At 46.5% G+C, this 20,966-nt stretch overlaps 2 protein-coding genes and 1 long non-coding RNA gene across 9 annotated transcripts in view; 2 read left to right on the top strand and 1 right to left on the bottom strand.

Moving 5' to 3' along the window:
• The window catches only part of ACOX1 (acyl-CoA oxidase 1), a 32,881-nt gene extending 22,635 nt beyond the window's left edge, over nt 1–10,246 (top strand). For all 3 annotated transcript variants that reach the window (XM_073311533.2, XM_073311532.2, XM_073311534.2), the window contains 9 exons: nt 142–257; nt 2,444–2,613; nt 3,637–3,799; nt 4,597–4,787; nt 5,077–5,256; nt 6,006–6,111; nt 6,233–6,376; nt 7,451–7,657; nt 8,402–10,246. In XM_073311533.2, coding sequence (XP_073167634.1) covers nt 142–257; nt 2,444–2,613; nt 3,637–3,799; nt 4,597–4,787; nt 5,077–5,256; nt 6,006–6,111; nt 6,233–6,376; nt 7,451–7,657; nt 8,402–8,452 — 1,328 coding nt within the window. In that variant the 3' untranslated portion in view covers nt 8,453–10,246. The remainder of the gene's footprint in view (nt 1–141; nt 258–2,443; nt 2,614–3,636; nt 3,800–4,596; nt 4,788–5,076; nt 5,257–6,005; nt 6,112–6,232; nt 6,377–7,450; nt 7,658–8,401) is intronic.
• A 3,580-nt stretch (nt 10,247–13,826) lies between these two features.
• LOC140898074 (uncharacterized) lies at nt 13,827–15,891 on the bottom strand. Its single transcript, XR_012154906.2, has 2 exons — nt 15,739–15,891; nt 13,827–14,208 (listed from the first exon to the last, which is right to left on the bottom strand). It is a non-coding gene; the product is annotated as an uncharacterized LOC140898074 (long non-coding RNA).
• Nucleotides 15,892–15,967: 76 nt separating this feature from the next.
• Nucleotides 15,968–20,966, top strand: part of FBF1 (Fas binding factor 1) — a 33,624-nt gene continuing 28,625 nt past the window's right edge. For 3 of the 5 annotated variants that reach the window (XM_073311630.2, XM_073311628.2, XM_073311633.2), the window contains exons 1-6: nt 16,058–16,208; nt 17,799–17,918; nt 18,360–18,387; nt 19,258–19,374; nt 19,677–19,767; nt 20,333–20,393. In XM_073311630.2, coding sequence (XP_073167731.2) covers nt 17,916–17,918; nt 18,360–18,387; nt 19,258–19,374; nt 19,677–19,767; nt 20,333–20,393 — 300 coding nt within the window. In that variant the 5' untranslated portion in view covers nt 16,058–16,208; nt 17,799–17,915. The other 2 variants (XM_073311629.2, XM_073311632.2) reach the window with 2 other exon arrangements.

Below are 20,966 nucleotides of genomic sequence, written 5' to 3'. Positions count from 1 at the left end.
AGGATAATGTTAAGTCTGCTTATCTGCTGCCATTCATATCAGAATGCCAAGAGCTCCCAGAAATCTAGACTGCCTGCTTATTGAAGGGTTAGGTCTTTCACCTGTTGTTAATTCTGACTCCTTCCCACTGTTCTATGGCAGGTATTACTGTGGGTGACATTGGGCCAAAATTTGGTTATGATGAAATGGATAATGGCTACTTAAAAATGGACAAGTTCCGCATTCCCCGGGAGAACATGCTGATGAAGTACGCCAAGGTAAAGGAGTGAGCTCTGGAGCCAGTCATTAACAGCTCTTTTGTAGTGAGCTGGCACAGAGTTTTCAACATACTTTAACTCTTCCCTCTCTGGGTTAAATCTGTCCCCATTGCTTACCTGTGGGTTCTCTGTGGAATCCTCTGACCATGAGGATCCCCTTATTTTTCGTTTTCCACCCTGAAAATCCTACATCACAGCTATCATCTTTGCTGTCTAGAGAAGCAAACTTGCCTCCTTTAGGACCCTGTCAAAGTCAACCCTTAACTAGCCAGAGGGGTTGCTACTGAGCTATGCGTGGAAGAAATGATACTCTTGTATTGTCCTAGGATCTCCACAGGTCTTCCAGCCCTCTATTATAAAGCCAGGAGCAAGAAGGGTTTGTTTCTTAACCTCCAGAACTTCCTCCAACTCTGACTAAATGGATCTTATTACTAAGGCTATGTTTTAATCACGGGTATTTTTAGTAAAAGTCATGAACAGGTCACAGTCAGTAAACAAAAATTCACATGACCTGTCCATAACTTTTACTCTATACCCCGACTAAAACTTGGGTGGGAGGACAGGGATGGCCTGTGCGGGGTGCCACTGGGGTTGGGGGCACAGCCTGCGGGGCTCCAGGGGTGCTGGGGAGGGGTTGGTAGGGCTGGGGCAGAGTCCATACCCAGCACCTGAGAAGCGGCGACCCCAGCTCCTAGCTCAGAGAACTCAAACTGAAATCACCATGAGGGCCACATGAGGACTAGTACATTGGCCTGAGGGCCGCATCACTGAAACCTTCCATGAGGCCCTGCGTCTGCCCCACCTCTTCCCACCCTTCCCCACCCACATTCCAGCCCCTTCCCCAAATCCCCGCCCTGGCCCCACCTCTTCTCCGCCTCCTCTCCTGAGTGCGCCATGTCCCTGCTCCTCCCATCTCCCTCCTGGAAAGTGCTAAGCACCGCCAAACAGCTGTTTGGCGGCGGGAAAGCACTGGGAGGTAGGGGAAGACAGCCCCAGTGGCAACCAGTGCAACTGGACCAGGGGTTGCCCGAGCTGCTCAGGCGGCTCCTGGGCCAGCCACACCTGGCTGCTGCAGAAGTCACGGAGGTCATGGAATCCGTGACCTCCATGACAAACACGGAGCCTTACTTATTGCTAAGGTTTAACTGACAGTTGATCCCTGTGCAACACTTTGTTTCGAATAACCCCCTTCACTTCACATCCTATGGTTCCCATGAGCAAGTTCAGTATATTTCATTTCTGTAGCTGCTCTTAATCCCAAATCACTCTGAACTATTCACAATCACTTCGCACAACAGGGGTGGATGTGGCAGCTGTTTAACACACACCACCGCCACCATACAATAAGCTTGCTTAGGAAGTGAGGAAGAATACTGCATCCATCAGAAACTAAAGAAGGAATTTAGAGGCAGAATGGAATTGTCCAAATTGGAATATGACCAGCTATGGCCATTAACAGCTCTTCCATTAGGAGAAGTGCATGAGATCTTTAATGACCACTTTAGGACTCATCCAAAAGGCAACTCCTCAGGCAAGCACCCTGTGACTGTAATTAATTACTGACTCAGAGGGAAGAGTGCCATCCACTGAATTATTAGCACTTCCTGTAGAGCCGTGGGTTTATCTTTAGGAGTTTCTCATGCAAGTATTGCTAAGGAGTAGATGATCTCTTTAGGTCCCTTCAACCCCACTTTTCTATGATTCTAAGACCTGTGCCTTATTAAATGTGACTTGATGTGGTTAGAGACCAATCTGATATAGCTGAAGACCATCGAATTATTGCTTGCACAGGACTCTCTAGAATAGTAACTCTGCTCTCTATGATGCACCGAGAAAAATGTCAAAACATTTAGAACAGTAGACATAAGTTTGATCACTTTTACAAGAACGTCTGTTGGTTTGCCTTTTTCTTGAATGTGCAAGGAACTTGAGAGAAATATGTCACTGTCTCTGCAGCCCTCATCCTTTTGCTTGCAGCTACTACAGTGAGAACCATGCTAAAACTCTTCAAGTGAGGTAGGGGACATTACACTCGTGTCATGGTGTTCTTTGACAGAGGCTTGTGAAGGCTAGATGCCACTTGGTAGGTGTGCTCATGTACATTCTGTTCCACAGCAAGGTGGCAGCTGCTGCTGGAATTTAGAAGGCAGGAAACCCCTTGGGTCACCATCCTGTCTTTCTGTTAGGTTGAACCAGATGGCACATATGTGAAACCACTCAGTGACAAGCTGACTTATGGGACCATGGTGTTCATCCGATCCCTCATTGTGGGGGATTCTGCTCGCTCGTTGTCCAGGGCTTGTACCATTGCCATCCGCTACAGTTCAGTGAGGCACCAGTCTGAGCTAAAGCCAGGGTAAGTGTAGTGGCTGCAGTGAAATGAAGGGCCTGCCTGTGTCATAAGTTGAAATGCCAAAAATAAATGGATGTTAGACAAAAGGCAAGCATTTTGGGGAGAGCTGGGGATGCAGATTGTGGATGATGCAATTTACCGTGGCAATTGAAAGAGAAGTACAGATGCCTCCTCACTCCTAGCTGGAGCTGACTGAAATGCAGGATTTCCGGTTTGCAGAAAACGTTGTGGTTTGTAAATGTGATATCATTCCAAATGGGAATGAAATTAAATGTATTTGAAATTTTCATGAACCCAAAATTCTGGGGGGGTGAAAATTCTCATACAATGCATTGTGTTTCCAAAAAGAAATCTACTCCAGGGACCTGGACAGCTGCTGAGTGAAATTGACCTCCTTGTCTTTTTCACCCCTGTTATTAATGGTTAAAATGAAATAATTAATCTGCAGCTGTCTAGGCCTCACCACACGCTTGACTGGCATTGTAGGGAGCCAGCAGGAATCTCTGGGGATCCCCACATACTGGCTGCTGGAGAAGGTGACTGCAGGTCTGGGAGTGGAGCTGGTTGAAGGTTTTTCAGCAGAAAATCAAAGTGACAGTTCTATGGCTCCTTGCGTGGAATGCTCTTGTCAATTCCACTTTCCTGGAGTACTGCCAAGGCAGAGAAGGCCCCATGATGCCCTGCCTCCAAATCTCTGGGAGCCACTGAGGCAGAGAAACCCACCATTCCAGAGCTTCCAGATTACTTGTTGTGGGAAACACGAGTCTGAAAGCTCTGGCTCTAATAGAGCCTTGAGTCTTGAGTCTGCAGCAACCAACCTGGAAGCCCTGAGAACTCTGCCTTGAACTGGGACTGTCAGGACTTCCAAGCTCCCTGGCACAGAGCCAGGGTCTGCAGCTCTGGGGCACTAGAATTTACAACCCTCATTATGGACTCCAGTATGTGTAGGTAAGCTCTTACTGTTGTACAGGATGTCTGCAGAAACTTGGCAGCAGTCACAGTAATGACTCTCATGTATTGCTATAGGGAACCGGAGCCCCAGATCTTGGACTATCAAACCCAACAATACAAACTCTTTCCTCTCCTGGCAACTGCCTTTGCCTTTCACTTTGTTGGAGCCTACATGAAAAAGACCTATCAGCGCATCACTGGTGACATCAACCAGGGAGACCTGAGCGAGCTGCCAGAGGTAATTATCCTGTCTGAAAACTGGAGGGTGATTCTGATACTTTATGTAAAAGCTGCTGTGGCCTGCGAGCTAATGGTCCCCAGTCCTCTTGGGCAAGCAATAGAGGCTTTGAGATTTTCAAATCCAGAGGTTCTAGATTCAATCCCTGCTGATAATTCACCCAGAGGCATCATTCCATTTGCATCTATATACTGCACTGCACCTTTAAAAAATGTGAGTTAGTGACTCACCCAAGATCACCCAGAACGAGGTTTTGCTGAGCTGGGAATGAAACCCAGCAGTCTTGACTTCAAGTCCTCTATGGTAGCCACTGGACCATGCTTCCAATGAACCAGGGAAGAACTGCTGTTAATCAAAGATATTGGCAGAACTAAGAACTTTGTGAGAGTGGGGTTGTAAGGTGCAATCACTTAGTGGGTGGCCGAAGGAATACGGTGAAATGACAATATGCAATGGAAACCCATCTTTGTCTTGTAGACTAGACAAAGCATTGGAGTATACACTGTAAAGATTATGGCATAGGTAGAGAGAAATGAGCTGTATGACCTAATAAGTATTTTCTAGCACTAACTTCTGATATTATAACTGAGGTCAACAAAAGGTAAAGATTGAATAACACTATGATAAGCAGCAGGTAGATGGTGCTGATTGTACAGTATAATCATTCTGTTGGCTGCCACTGAAGCCCATTGTGCTTGTGAGCTAATAGTGGAAATGCAAACTGGGTGGCATCTGTGGTAAATCAGTGACCTAATGCAATAGACTTGGCAGCTACCAGTTCTGCTTTTCTCCCTTAGCTCCACGCGTTGTCTGCAGGGCTAAAGGCATTCACTTCATGGACAGCCAACGCTGGCATTGAAGAATGTCGAATGGCATGTGGTGGGCATGGCTACTCTCGTTGCAGTGGCCTTCCTGATATCTATGTTAATTTCACCCCATCCTGCACCTACGAGGGAGAAAACACTGTCATGATGTTGCAGACTGCTAGGTGAGGTGACTTCTTTCAAGAGATCTCCCTACTTAGTCGTTAGTTGCCTGGAGAGATGGTCAGAAGGGCACAGAGACCACCTGTCCACTACCACCTAACTTGCAATATTCCTTCTCTTGGATCTATATATTTCTGTCCCCTTCTCTGGCTTCTGCTATAACTGCAAGTATATGCAACTCCTATATATTGGCTAGTAGTTCTACAGACTAAACCCCAAAAGTTAATCTGTCTATTCTGTATCCAAATGAATGGGGCAATGCAATCTTTCTTTCTTTTTTTTTTTATTCAGGTTCCTGATCAAAAGTTACACCCAGGTTAGTTCAGGTCACCTGGTTAGTGGCATGGTGTCTTACCTTAACGACCTCTCAGGACAACACATCCAGCCACAGCAGGTGGCTGCTAGGCCTACAACGGTGCACATCAATGATCCAGCCAGCTTGATGGAGGTGTATAAACTGCGGGCATCAAGGTGAGTTCACACTTAATGCAAAGAACTATGCATTAATAAAATGCTGTAAAGTGTTTATGTTAGTGAGAAATGTGATAGAGCTAAGCTATTCTGTTAATGCAGCAGCATGCAACGTATGGTCTGCAGACCGCGTCTGTCCAAGTGAAATATCTTTTTAATCTCCAAGAAGTGATGCTTTCTGCTAGGTGTAACCTAATCCCAGCTACTTAAAGTTTCAAAAAACTCTTGACCATCTAAATGCAACACAATTTAAGCACTTGAGCTCCCTGTGCAGCTGGTTTGAGGGTTTTTTGGTGTAAATTCAAACTTGCAGATGCCAAAATTAATCAAACTGCAGTTACCTTCCTGGAGAGGTTAAAATAGTGGTGACTACAGACCTGGTGGGGAGGAGAGTCAGTATAAAGCCCTACATCTGGGAAGGGGAAAAATAAATAGCACAGGTACTAAATGGGGACATGAGGCTGCTTGAGTATTTCCATCTCATTAAAATGAGGTTTATTTTTATCCTGTTTCCTTAAAGCTGTCCTAATACTACTCTGATGTAGCCATGCCATCCTAGTTGCACGAATGAACATGTGGGTTCTGGAACAGCAAATGTTGGGATGGGGTGAGAATTGAGCTCCTTAGTGCCTAATGCATCAGTAAGACATCAGCCAGTTTCTGTGAATTTTCTGTAGTTGGTATGAGGTCACTTTGCAGACTCTGTTTCTCTCTTCACCCACCCTCCCCACACACCTTGTGTAAAACAGACTTGTTGAAGCGGCAGCAAAGAACTTGAAAGCTGAGCTGAACCGCAGGAAGAGCCAGGAAGATGCCTGGAACCGAACCTCTGTTGACCTGGTGCGAGCATCTGAGGTCAGTAATGTCACTAAATAAGCACATTTTGGAAGCATCTCAACTCTACATTCTCTTGTCTTCGGCTTCTGACCTTGAATTCCCTACTGTTGGGTGTTTTTTTTTTATACCACTTTTGCAGGCACACTGTCACTATGTGGTGGTGAAGCTTTTCACAGCACAGCTCTCAGGAATTAATGATGCAGCTGTCCATGCTGTGATGAACAATCTGTGTCTCCTGTATGCACTCTATGGAATCAGTAAGCACACAGGGGATTTCCTGCAGGTCAGTATCACAGTTTAGTATCGGAGCTCAGACCAAGTGTAAGTAGTCTCTTGGTGTATTAAAGGCTATGATTAAGTGTCTTGATGTGTTTGGTCTTTTGGCCCCGAGATGAAAGCCTTGTCTGTGTCTCTTGGACACTGAAGTGCAAACTTTATCTTTTAAGTTATATCTGTTCTTATCAGTTTAATATCCCAGATCTCAAGGGCCACAGTGCTCTGGTCTGAAGTTACCATGAGATGAAAGACAACTGCCATTGCCTGGAGTGTTCAGGCTTGTGAGCTCCAGTGGTAAGCCTGGCATAAGGCAGAACTATTTCAGAGGGGGTGCTAGAATTAGCTTCCTTTTGCAGCCCTCCAAAGGCAGAGTTGGATGGCCATTAGGATATGGTCAAAGATTCATCTCTTTAGACCGGCTTCTTGTTTTCAGGTCGGTGACTGGTAGATTGCGTAGTATCAAGCAGGGAGATAATATGAGATGGATATCATGCACATGTGGTGATGCCAGTAATTGTTTACACACCCCAGCATGGGCGGTACCCATTTGTAAATAAGCACAGAAGAAAAGGGTTTGGCCTTCAAAACCTTTCATCTAGATCAGTCTCCTATCTGAGTATCCAAGTGGTCTGATCCAAGCTACTTCTCTCTCTCTCAACTCCTATGGTGCTGGAGCATACTTTTACAAACAGTGGTATTTGTAAGTTCATGCTGACATAAGTATGGTCTCTCATTGCCACTTCCTCCATTTACAAAACATAGTTATGAAAACAGGAAGGATTTCATATAATGCAGGTGCTAAGAGAACTTCTGATTTTGGGGTTTAAAATACAGGCATTTTCATTCTTTGGAGTCACCTCACTAAGAGGAAATAGGCTGAAGGGATGGTTGTCTTCCTCCTGTCTAGAAGACCAATGCAATTACTTAGCATTTTACTATCTCTAATATTTTGACATACTGGCCTTCCCTGTAGGGGAGAGTTGACCTGCAAAGAACTCTCTCTAGTCTCTCACAAAGAACCATGAGAGTTTGTGCGTGTAATTAGATTCTGTTCTGATAAGTCTCTTGGCTTTTGTCCCAGGCGGGCATTTTGACAGATGCACAGGTTACTCAGGTGTACCAGCGTGTGAAGGAGCTTCTGGCTGCAATCCGTCCCAATGCTGTAGCACTGGTTGATGCCTTTGATTTTCATGATGATCACCTTGGATCTGTGCTTGGCCGATATGATGGCAACATCTACGAGAATATGTTTGAATGGGCAAAGAAATCCCCACTAAACAAAACAGAGGTAAGGATGAACCCTTATTTCTCCCTCCTAGTTCCTACTCCACTTGTCATGGAGCCAAATGATTCAGCACAAAGCAATTGCAGCTACAAAAGCCCTGCTGGAAGATTCTGCAAAAAACAAATGCCTTTACAAAGTGTGACTATTTTTAATGAGGAAAGAAACTGACAGTTGCCCTCTAGGTTTCTGAGAATATCTGCTGCATTTCTGAATCTGTTTGTAGCTGCTGTAGTCAAAAACCAGAGACCTATACAGTAATGTGCCAGGGACAGTTCTCCATCTTGGAAAACAGGATTGACTACAGTACCCTGCCAATATACTGTAGCTTTCTTTTGCCTTGTTTAGGTCCATAGTTGATTAGGTATCTTGAACCTGAGGCTAAGCCAGACTTGTAAACACTGCTAGGAATCCCAACAGGGTCAATCAGCCCTTTGTTCTCTCAGGATCAACTGGGAGCATGCAGTTTCCTGTGGGAATTTAATGTTTTTTAAACAGACTTGTCCACTCTCCATGGACATTAAAGATTCCAATGCCCTTCTTGTGAGGAATAGTTGGGGAAGGCAGTTTGTTCCTGTGTTCTGGCCAGATTTCCCCCTTTTTGACTGCTACCAGCATACTGCAGAGGTGGCTGTTTAACTGGTTCTCTATTTGTATAGATACATTTTGATCCTGCAGGAAATGTGTTTAAAAATAAAAACATAACAAGAAAATTATTTTTATCTAATTTCCCTTTTTTCCCCCCTACAGGTTCATGAGTCTTTCCAGAAGCATCTGAAGCCAATGCAAGCCAAGCTGTGAAAATGTTTTTTAAAAACACGCTATTGTCCAGCTCTCTAAATTGGATGTCATTGCTTTCCGTCAGGCACCTGAATCAAATCTTTGAAATCCCAATAACTGTAGGACAGTAAATAATTGTAGCCTCTCTTTCCATTTTTATATATTGACAGGGTGGGATGGGGGAAATTAGAGAAATTGTATAAGAAGGGGTGTGTGTTTTTTTTAAAGTGCAATTATAATCCTTGAGAAATGTACCTTTTTAAGCATTGGGGAAAGTTGTACAGATTCATGTAAGGCTTCCATTTGTGAAGCTGCTAACTGCAAAGGTCATTCATCTGGAAAGCATAGTAGGATTTTACTACTAAGTAGTTAACTGCATTCAGGCAATAGCTGCTGACGAACAGCTATGTCTTGTTAAAAACACTTTTAACTCAGCAACACCCTTCTGCCAACATGGTGTACCCCTACGTACACACGCAGCTGCTGTCAGAATCCTCCTGCATCTTGCTATGCACAGTGACACCTACATGAACTAGTCAGGATCAAAGGGTTTACACAGGGAGTTGTTGGGTCTTAATCAAAGCTCTGTGATAGTCTCCATTTTAATCCATCTCTCTCCCAGTTTCTTATTACTGTCTCCCTGGGCACAGCACTGTCCTTCCAGCAGGGGTGCCTGAACCTCCCTCCCTGCAGCAGGACCTTCCAGATGCAGTTTGGAATTATATCCCCTTTTTTTCTCTGGAGCTCAGCCTCAATCAAATCATCCACTGAGCTTTCTCCATGGTATTCCATTCCATCCTTTCTTCCTTCAACCTGCAAACACCCTCTTTATACCCCCATATCCCATGTCCATCACTGGCACCCTCCCCTCTTTGAGGCTCTCAGCTAATAGCAGCTTTGGAGAGAAAAGAGCCAGGAGCAAGTTAATGGGAGTTCTGCCATCTTTTTAATCTTTAGCATTTCTACAATACTTCACATCTGCAAAGCACTTAATACTAATATATAGGTGTGGTGTCAAAAGCCAGATTTGCTGGTGGGAAATTGCAAACCTGACCAGTTGTGCAACTAGTGCTTGCCAGTATTTGAAAGCAAAAGTTGGCTGGATTGGGGTCTTTTACCCCCATTGGTCTTGCTCTGTGATGTACTGTATCCAAACGTGTGTTGCATGGAAACTCTCAGCAGTCTCTCCTAGAGCAGTGGTTCTCAAACTTATTTGATCAGGCCCTCCTTTGTGTCTGTAACTCTTTATGCGCCCCAGTATATATACCACCAGCCAGCTCTGAAGGCAGAGCAGTGGCTGCTGGCTGGGCACCCAGCTCTGAAGGCAATGCCGTGCCAGCAGCAGCACTGAAGTAAGGGTTGCAATGCCCCAGTGACACCCTTCTTGCTTCTATGCTGCTGCTTCAACCCCAGGGCTGACAGCCAGAGCCCTGTCACCTCTAGGTGAGGGTTTGAGCAACAGGGGGAAGGAAAGTCTGAGACCACATGGTGTGGCTCCAGCTGCCCCCTTTATTCCTGCCTCTTGTGTGTGCACAGCCCTTCTGCATGAGCCCCAGCCACCCGGGGCTAACAGCCAGCGCTCTTTTAAAAAAACAAAAACAAAACAAAAAAACCTTGACAGATTCCTGCGCCTCCCTTGGGAAGCCCGCCCCATAGTTTGAGAACTGCTGTCCTGGTGGAACATCTGTCATCTTTTCCCCATTAACTTCCAATGAGCTTTCTCTGAAATGTTTTAAAATGTCCCTTTTTAGTACTGAAGTGAGACTTACACAATTGCTTTCTGTATTAACGGATTAAAGACTTAGCTTTTAACTACTCCTCTGTGAAATTTTATCTGTCACTAAAACCAGAAAACGGTTTCTTAAGTTTGTCCTTTTACAAAAATCTTTTTTCCAAAACAAGTGAAGAACAGCAACTTTGAGTTTAAAGAGCTCCCTTTAGGATAAACCATAATCCTCTGGTCCCGAGATGAGACTAAACCTCTGGAGAAGGTGGGTCTCTCAGGTTTTGGCACCCTGTTGTGAAAGTGTCTAGCTTTGGACAACATTTCCACAAAGGCATTTTTGCACTAATCTCTTCAACTAGAAAGGGTAGCTCAGTGTATTAAACCTGGACTGAAATACATAATAAAAAAAAAAATCAAAACTTTTTGCTGCTGAACCTTCCAGGTCAAATGTATCTTCTGTGCTGTTCAGTATAATAAGTGTGCCCTTGCCTTCCATTTAATTCAGTGGAACACTGTTGACAAGGGGCATTGGAGAATCAGCAGGGGAAGGGTTAAAGATTGATAAAGAGAACATCACTAGCAGAATATATGTACAGACTTAAACTACAGAAACTCATTTTCAAACAAAACAGTTGCAAATTCTTTCATTTTCTAACTCTTGTGCATATGTCTGCATTGATTCTTCTAACACATTGAAGTAGAATAGTCTATTAAACTGATAAGATTGGAGCCAAACTGGGCTTTTTTTTGGTAGGGACAGGTTCTAGAGCTGCTGTTATCAACCAGTAGTGTAAGAAATCAGATGACTTCATCTTTCAGCCCAACTTTATTACTAAACTTCCCAAAACAGTCTGTCAAATAAGTTTGTTTTCAATTAACTTAATTTTTAATGTGACCTTCTACTTAGATTGTCAGCGCACTCTAGAACAGTAAACACAATATAGCATGGTACTAATGATAGAGTAAAGGTAGCTAGAAACTTCCTCATTGAGCAGCAGCCTTTTTAAAAAAAAATTGCCAACACAAATATCACCTCATTTAAAAAATAAAAAAGGGCAAAACTATCATAATTGTTAGCAAATGGCGTCTGCTTTGTTTATTTCTAATGAGCTACGACAATTTTAATGATTCACCCAATCTTTTCTGAATTGATTGCTAGTTAATCCTCTTAAAAATGAAATATTACCACTTGGCAGAAATGATAAATTGTAATATTGATAATGGCTGAAGCATGTCAGTTTATAGCTTGTCATGGTGCTCTACCATGTTAACTCATCGCTCTTGCACAACAAAGTTAAATCAAATTGTTTCCTGAAGTGTAATACTATCTGTTTATCTTAAGCAAGTGACTGTTAGGGCCTGGTCTACACTAGAAAATTAGATCTGTTTAACTGTTGATCAGGAGTGTGAAAAATCTGCATCCCTGAGCAGAGCTGTTAAGCTGACATCAGTCCCTGTGTAGATAGCACTGGGTCAATGGAAGAATTCTACCGTCAACGTAGCTACCATCTTTCATGGAGCTGTATAACCTAGGCTGATGGGAGAACCCCTTCCATCAGCTAAGGTAGCATCTATGCCGAAGCACTACAGCAAGGCAATTGTGCCAGTGTAGTATTTTAAATGTAGACAAAGGCTAAGTCAAATAATTACATTGCTTGTCAAAATATATGCTGCTCATAATCATGCAATTTATAAGCTACTGACTTGGGTTTCATTGAACACAAGATCTCTGAGATTTTGCTATTTTAATTAGGGGATGCTTCTCAGCAAAGACTGAAAGTCATCCAACGAAAGCAGCTGCACCACTCTCTCTCCAGACATTTTAGATGACTGGAAAAGCATTAGAAAAACATAGTGAAGGGAACAATTATGTACTTGCCTCAGAAGCTGGACTAGATAGGAAAGACATTAGCTATCTCTTAATTTCTGTTCAATGCTAGTTTGAAGGTAATCCTGTGTTCACGTGAGCTCTGTCATGCTTGTTAAAATGCTGCTTCCAGCAGTTGCAATCAAGTTTGGGGCAGAGATAGGTGGCTTGAACTACTTTTGGCAAACTATATGTCTTGCCCTTTAGATTTGATCACTCTCAACCTGTCTGGTATGAAATTTCTGTTGGAGTGATTGTTTAAGAAATGGATACTGTTTCTTGTAAAAACAGTGCAACATTTAAATGTTGCACTGTTCACAAAAAACATACATTTGCAATTTTTCTATGGTTTTGTGGTAAAGATTTCCCCCATCTGCCATGTGTGTCAGTTCAAGTTGTTCCTCTGCTACATTTGCAAAAGCAGTAAGTACAAAGACTGTATCTTAAGACCCATATACACTTGAGAGCTTTGGCTCATGTAGGGCTGCTTCAAATACCTGATAAATACCTGGTAAAGCCTCCTATCTACTACACAAGTGTTTGTATTGGTTCCCAAGTGTTCATGAGCTAGGCAAGTCTAACTGCTCCCATCAGCACTGGTTCAGTCTAAACTGTTGGTACAGGAAATGGGCAGTGCTGGCCTTACTGCCACCCTGCTTCAAAGGCTCCTGGCTCCTGTACTCAAATAAAGGCCTTGCCTACACTTCCATAACCACTCTGCATCAGTTACATCTGCAAGTTCTATTCACTGTGTGAGGCATTCTATGGGATAACTTTAAGAAGACACTTCCCTGTAATCCCTTATACGTCAAGATAGTTACAGGCAAAATTGACTGCAAAGAGTTACAATAGAGATTTCACAAAACTGGGTGACTGGGCAACAAAAGGGCAGATAAAATTCAATGTTGTGAAGTGCAAAGTAATGCTCATTGGGAAAAAATCCTAACTGTACAAACAAAATGATGGGGTCTAAATGAGCTGTTACCACTCAAGAAAGAGATCTTGGAGTCGTCCTGGATAGTTCCCTGAAAACAGCTTTTGTGACTGCTGTTGCACATTGATCAGATAACAGAAGGTTGGGAACCATTTGGACAAAGGTAATAACAGAAAGTATGGTGTCACTGTATAAATCCATGGTATGCCCGCCCATTGAATCCTGCTTGTAGTTCTGGTCACCTCCTCTCACAAAAGATGTGTTAAAATGGGGAAAGTTGCGGAGAAGGACAATGAAAATGATTAGGGGTGTGGAACAGCTTCCATCTGAGGAGAGATGGAAAAATACTAGGGCTCTTCCGCTTGAAAAAGAGATGAGGGGGGTGGGGAAATACAGCACAGGTCTATAAAACCACCCATGGAGTGGAGCAAATGAATAGGGAAGGGTTAGTTATCTGCCCCCTTTACAGAGCAGAGGGCCACTAGATGAAATTAAGATCAAGTTTAAAACAAAAGGAAGTACCTCACACAATGCACGGTCAACCAGTGGGACTCCGTGCCAGGGGATGTTGTGAAGGCTAAAAGTATAATGGGGTTCAAAAAAGAATTAGATCAGTTCATGAAGGGCAGGTCCATCAATGACTATTAGCCAAGAGGGGCAGGGATGCAGCCCCATGCTCCAACCGTCAGAAGGTAGGACTGGCCAACAAGGCAACACTTAAATTGCCATGTTCTATTCATTCCCTCAGGAGTATCTGATGCTGGCCACCATCTGAGGCAGGATACTGGCCTAGTGGACCATTGATCTGACCCAGTGTGACTATGTTCAATTAATATACTTTCTCCCTAGCATCTGTTTCTGAGTGAGCTCACTGTGTTCTTAAGTAGGCTTCCCCTTTTCTACTTACTGGAGATTAGAGGAGGGCATCTATTCAGGAGTTAATCTAGGTGCTTCTGAACTAAAGCAGACACCAAAGCCCTTGGTGGGCATCTGCATTAATGAACTCCATCACCCAGCTTAGCGTATACCTAGAATTCTTAAATGTGTGTCCTCATCTTCCATCTGGAAAGCCTGCTTTGGGCTCTACCAATACTTGCATCACCATGGTGTAGTGTCCTTTTCAGCTGCCATTTGCTTGTGTGAGCACAGAGTGGACTTAGGTACCAGCTACAGCCTAGCACTTAAGAGAAACCCAATGTCTGAAACTCTTCAATCTGAGGTTTCAGAGTAGCAGACATGTTAGTCTGTATCTGCAAAAAGAAAAGGAGGACTTGTGGCACCTTAGAGACGAACAAATTTATTTGAGCATAAGCTTTCGTGCGCTACAGCTCACTTCATCGGATGCATTCAGTGTCTGTGTGTGGTCATGGCCTCAACTCAATAAAGTTCCTCAGCCAGTAGATACCTGATCAGTTCTGAGAAATCTGTCCACCAGCTCGGCCTATCCTGCCATTTGAGCAAGCCACTTGCAAATACCATTTCCCCAACCCTGGCTCAGTGAGCACTTAGCCGCTGGGAGTCTGCAGCCTTCTTTCTTACTCTGCTCCCAGCTACATACTATTCCACTACCTGGGCACCACCACCACTCCCCAGGCTTGTTTCCCTTCTACCTTGGATGTGCTCCCCAGCCACCTGGTCCTATTCTCGACCTGCTTCCTCTTTCCCTGCTCCCCTTGACATTCCTTTCCCACTGGTGATCTCTCTTCCTTAGGTTAACCTTCCTGAGGTTAACTCCAGTTTCTTTGTCTGCTCCCAGCTTAAAGACCACTGGCGGCTCCGGTCAGCACCGCCGACTGGGCCATTAAAAGTCTGGTCGGTGGTGCCGCGGGTCTAAGGCAGGCTAGTCCCTACCTGTTCTGGCACCGTGCTGCACCCCAAAAGCGGCCAGCAGGTCTGGCTCCTAGATGGGGTCTCCGTGGCTCCCTGTGCTGCCCCCACCGTGAGCACTGGCTCTGCACTCCCATTGGCCAGGAACTGCAGCCAATGGGAGTTGGGGGAGGCAGTGACTGAGGGTGAGAGCAGTGCGCAGAGCCTCCTGCCCCCAATCTAGGAGCCAGACCTAGTGGCCATTTCTGGGGCACAGTGCAGTGTGAGGACAGGCAGGGATCCTGCCTTAGCCCTGCCTGGGAGCCACCCAAGATAAGCTCACACTCCAACCCGAGCCCCTGCCCCAGTCCTGAGCCTGCCCCCCTAAACCCAGAGCCCCCTCCTGCATCCCAAACCCCTCATCCCCAGCTCCACCCCAGAGGCTGCACCCCCAGCCAGAGCCCTCACCCCCCCACCCCACTCTCCCATCCCAGAGCCCCCTCCCACACCCTGAACCCCTCATCCCCAGCCCCACCCTAGAGCCTGTACCCCCAGCCCAGAGCCTGTACCCCTTCTGCACCTCAATCCCCACCTCAACCCGCAACCCCCTCCCACACTCTGAATCTCTCTGCCCTACCCCCTAGCCTGGAGCCCCCTTCTGCACCCCAAACCCCTCAAGCAGGCACCCACAGCCTATACCCCCTCCCACACCCCAACCCCCTTCCTCAACCTGCAGCCCCTTCCCACGTTCTGAATCCCTTGGCCCCACTCCCCAGCCTGGAGCCCCCTCCTGCCCCTCAAGGCCCTCACCCCCAGCCCAGAGCCCCCTCCCACAACTGAACCCACTCCCACTTCTGCCCGAGCCCCCCAGGCAGCCGCAGACCCTGCAGTTAGGTGCTTCTCTCTTCCAGGCCATGGCCTTAAATACCTGAGAGGCCCACCCCCTGCAGCAGGGCCCCCCATTTCCTATGCACCTCTCAGCTAGCAGATATTCATGCAGAAGGTGCAGCCAGGATGATTTCGGAGGCTGGGGCGCCAGAAGTCCCCCAGTCCCTGAGCAGCAGCTCTCCACTCTCCCCCGCCCCAATGAGGGTCTCATCAGCCCGGGCAGCTTCTCCACTCCCTCTCCCTCCCCCTCCCTTTCCTGTTGATAACCCCAAAGGAATGCTGGGAGATGTAGTTCCTTTCCTGCTCCAGAGCCGACCCTCCCGGCAGGGAGCCGGCCAAGGAACTACAACTCCCGGGGTCCCCTGGGCTCCCGGGCAGGATCCCTGCGGCCAGAGGGTGAGAGCTGGAGCGTTGTTGCCTGTCTGCGGGCGCCGGGGGTGGCTACAATGTACCAGGACCCTGGATACAATGTATCATATCCGGGGCGGTCTGCGCGTCCCCGGGGCTGGCCGGGCCTGGGGGGGCTGTTCTCTGGGACTGGAGGCTGGGCGCTATGGTAACCAGGGTGCTCCGCCGCCGCGCTGCGGGCGTTATCCAGGGCGGGCCGGGGCTGGGCCATGGAGCCAGAGCCGTGGGGGTGCAGTGACAGAGACCCCCTGCTAGCCAGGGGCAGGGCTGGGGGCGCTCTGAGGCCATCAGATCAGCTGCTGGGGGGCGTCACCTTCTGTACCAGCCCCTAGCTAGTCGGTCGGTGTCTGAGCCCCTGGAAACCCTCCAGCCCTTCCTGCCGCTGGAAGGCGCTTTTCTCTCTGTTCCCCTCCTCCCGCCTGCTGCTCTTCCCTCTCCGCCCCCCATAGCTCCTCTCCCTCTGCTGCTGCTCAGAGCTTTCCCCCGGAGCAGCTGGGTGAGTGACACCCCTGTCAGCAGCGTCAGTTTCATTGCTGCCCAGGGGGTTCTGAAAAGCCCTGGTGGAAATGGACGCGACTGGAAGGTGGAGGGCCCTGAGCAGTAACCGGGGCAATGGAACTGTCTGTCTGCAGACTCAGGAAGAGATCGCTGATCCGGCGCGCAGAACTACCAGGGCTAGAAACACTCCTGAAAGTTTTCACAAGCTGCTAAACCAGATTCCTCCATTCGCTAGGGAAAGTTGCTACTCACCACTGGCAAGTGGACAGTGGGTTTTAATTCCTGTAGGAGGCACTTGCCTCCAGTCGGGATGGCAGCGATAATGACTCGAATGAAGTGTGACCTAAATGCCGTCTGCAGGGCCTGTGTTTACTAAAGAGGACACAGGTCACAGACAAGACCAAGGCCCAGCATTCAGGGTGCCACCCTGAGCCAAGCTGTATGCGGACGTATCAGGTCCCAGCATGCGGTGCTCCATCTTGATGCAAGCGGTAGATGCATGTTGCGCTCGGGAACTTGAAGCCCGCATCCCTACTTCAGGGGTTACTGTTGCTGCAGGTTGTGTTCTGTGTGTTTAAGGGCTGCTTGGCTCAAGGAGCATCACATGGTGGAACTGCAGTCTTTTAAGTCCACATCAGTGTATTACTGGACCGATCAGATCAAGAGCATCTTTGCATGCTGGGATCTGGAGTCTCTGTGGGCCATACCTCTTTAAATCAAATCAAGGGTGATTATAATCTGCTCCATTTTACACAAATTGAGTGTGACCTTCCCAATCCTGGCAAGGTGCTTAATTTAATGTGAGAGGAAGGATACTCTGGGGTTTTGGGCACAGCAGAAGATGTGGATTATATTCCCAGCCTTGCCCGTGGCTTGCCATTTGACTTGATTTACTTACCACACTAATATCTGGGTGCTATTTGACAAGCAATCCAGAAAGATAAGCAGACAGACAAATCACTGATACTCTCTCAGTGCCTAAATTTACATGTATGAAACAGGGATAATCACATTTACCAACAACACAGGTGTATTTCAAGGCTTAATTAACTTGTTAATGTCTTTGAAGCATTTTATGGTTTTCCTAAGGAAATCATGTTATTCTAATGAGTGAGTGAGTTTAAGAAAGCAGAGAGGTGGAAAACTTGACATGTCTCAATTGCAAAAGGAATTCCATTTCACAAAGCTCCTGTTGAACATGAAGGTGAATCAGGAAATTTTAACTCTCCCTTTCACTTAGGTGAGGCTCAAGTACATACGAGCGCTGTACTAAAGGATTCTACAGTATGTGAAGGTGAAGACTGAAGGGCTGTATAAACTGAATCACTGGTGAGGGAGAAGTGTTGGAAGCCATGAGATGGTAAGGATAAAGTAAACACTATTGGATAGCAGTCTCCTGTCCTCTAGAACAGAATCACTTTGATTTCATTTCTGTGACATGCACTGGCTCAGGTGTGCTGGTAGGTTTTGATGGCAAATCCTGTCTGCTCAGAAGGAACTATGCTAGTTGCAGTCTCCTGTAGTAATCTTTGTTCATTACCTGGTGCAGACTCGACTGAGGAGGATTTCTAGTGTTGTTTGGGTTGTGTGGAGGAGTCTGACTTCCTATATGGACAAGTCAGAGTTCACTGTGGTGATCGTGACATGTCAGATGTGGGATGAATCTGGCCCATGAATTATCTGAGCTGCAGTTCTGTGATGCAGAGAATTAACGTCTTGCATGAAAAGCCCAAGTTAGACGACCAGTCTTACTTTCAGTGCTTTTATTCTTGTAACGAGGGAACTTTTCTTTTCCTGTTAGGCTGCAAAACCCAAGAAAGGTTTAAAAGGTATGTGCACTCGTATGTTTCTCACTACGATACCCTTTGGGCTGTTTGAGAAGAGGTGGGGTAGAGGTAAGCCCACACTAAGGTGTCACTGACACACCCACAGGTACAAGGGGAATCCTGGCTACTGGCTTCAGGTTCCTTGTCGCCAAGATATGAACATGCAAAGTGTTAGTATTGTTTGTGTTAAGGCATTGCTGAATCAGCAGTGAAAATCAGCTTCCTCTTAAATCAGGCAACCTTGCACATAGGGACATGTTTCCCCTCCCATGGGGACTTATGCAGATCCAGTGGAGACTATAACTTTATCAAACTCAACTTGTTCTTTCCCTCCCATCAGCCTCAGTTGATATGGCAGAAGCTGTCTCTCCCCGTTGTATGCTGCCACAGTACAGAACAACTTCTGGCTTTCTAAGCCTCTGTGGGTCCTTCGCATATTTTAGGATGAGAGCCTTGTTAGATTACTTTAATCTCTCCATGTGCCAGCGACTGAGTAATGGGGAGCATCTTGCAAATCTAGTAAATAAAGAAATCCCCTACTTTGGCCAGGTGAGGGAAAACTTCTCTATCAAGAGCCCCACCTGGGCCACACTTTCTTATGTTCAGAATATATCGGCTGAAAACTTGGCCCTGCTGAAGTCAGTGGAAGTTTTGCCATCAACTTCAATGGGGCCAGCATTTCACCCATCATCTTTAGGCTGACCAGGAGGAACCCCAGACCTTATGCTGGTGATGCGTATGACCAAATGTTTGTCCTTGAGATTGGAGGCTTTCAATTAGACCAAGTGCTCTCTGAATGTATGAAAAAACTGCTTTTATTCCACATGTTGCCCAGCTCCCCTAATGAGATGGCCTTGCTTTGTTTCATTCTAGGTTCCATCCAGGACGTGTTCAGTGACCTCCTGGGAGATGATGGTAAATGCTCTTTCACTGACATTGAGAAGGAAGCCTCCCTCCGCCAGCCCGCCCCCTCCGCTGGATGTAGAGCTGGTGAGATGTGCTGGCTTGGCAGCCTTGGAGAATGAAGCCTTCCATTTATTCATAGAGCAGCTACAGCATTGGCTGTGGAAGCACGAGCTTCCCCTGCCACTGTGCATCAACCCTGTCCTCTAGGGACCCCCTCTGGGTAAAAGGGATGTTCAATTTCCATGAAGTCCGTTCCGTCCTTGGCTCCTCAGCTGACCTGGACATCAATTGAGGGGGAGGGGTCAGTAGTGGACGTGGTACTTGATATGCAGCTTTTGGAGCAAAGGTCTGGATCAAGTTCCATATTCTCCATGATTTGTTTCTAGATGAAATCCCCATTAAATCCAACAAGCCTTCCCAGCACTCTGGGGGCAGTGGAAGGAGATCCAGGGAAATTGTCTCCAAAGCCAGCAAAAAGTGAGTACGTCTGAATCACGCTATTAAATAAGAGATTGAAGAGGGAAACTTTGCTGTTTGCTGGTGTCCCGGCACCCCGTGAGCTCCTCAGCCATGTCCTGTGTTTCATGTCTTGCTACTTGTCATTTATTTTTGGACTCTACAGTTATTGCTTTAGGGGGAGATATTTCAAGGCACAGCTAGGGAGTTTGGTGCCCAAACCCCTCTCAAATTTCCATCCCTCTGACTGGTGTATTCTTCCCTCCATTACACCTGCACCAGGCTACTGAAATAATAGGACCCCATTTAATAAGGTTGTGCAGGTGGTGCTGAGGGCAGCGTTTAGCTCTGTCTGAAGAAATAGCCATCCTAGCACTAGTATAACTCCACCTAAACTCCTCTTGTACGAGTCAGAATAACTCCCGTTCTGCAGGGCCGTCTCCCAGTCTTCTCTCCCTGTCAGTGAGACATGTCCCACCTTCAGACCGCAGATGGCTGCTGCAGTAAGCTCCCACCAGACCTCCTTTCTTGGGATTGTGTGCCGCGAGTCGCAGGGCAGTTCCTAATTCTCCTGCTTCTGTTGCAGGTCTGGTTTGGAGGATGGTGTCTTCAGCAAGATGGCTGCAGAGGACGGTGCAGAAGCAGAGGTGAACCAAGGCCTGGGGGGGCTGAGAAGGAGGAGAGTGTGTGTGTGAGTGAGATGAGGTTCCTAATGAACACACAACCAAATTCAGCCCTGCTGTAATTTCACTGAAGCCAGCTGAGTTCCCGTAGGGATTCCTTTAATTCTAGGAGTCCCATTGACTGCAGATCTTATTTGGACATCCCTCTAGTTGTTGCAAAATGAGGACGGATGCTTGCATGGACGGTGAGAGAATGAGAAGCAAACATCCTAGTTGGTGCTGAGCCCTGGTGGGTGACTTACACTGGAATACAATTAATGCCTGTATCACATAGCACTATTTGGTGGTAAGCAAAGCAAGAATCCAGATTGTCTTCCTGGTGTAGTGTCGCTTCCACCAATCACTGTCCAATGACACCAAGGAAACAAAGTTCCTTGGTTCCAGGGTTTCCCAAACACGCATGTTCTCCTAAGGAACTGAAAAATTTCCAGGTCTCAGAAGACATAATGCAAGGATCTCAAAGCACTGTACAAACAGGACTCAAATATGCCTTATAGTGCTCCTGGGAGTTGCATGTGTATTATTACCCCTGTATTA

The sequence above is a fragment of the Lepidochelys kempii genome, chromosome 14 (assembly GCF_965140285.1).
Source record: "Lepidochelys kempii isolate rLepKem1 chromosome 14, rLepKem1.hap1, whole genome shotgun sequence".
Classification (NCBI taxonomy): Eukaryota; Metazoa; Chordata; order Testudines; family Cheloniidae; genus Lepidochelys; species Lepidochelys kempii.
The sequence above is the reverse complement of the archived record's forward strand: the minus strand, read 5'-3'. Positions and strand labels throughout refer to the sequence as shown.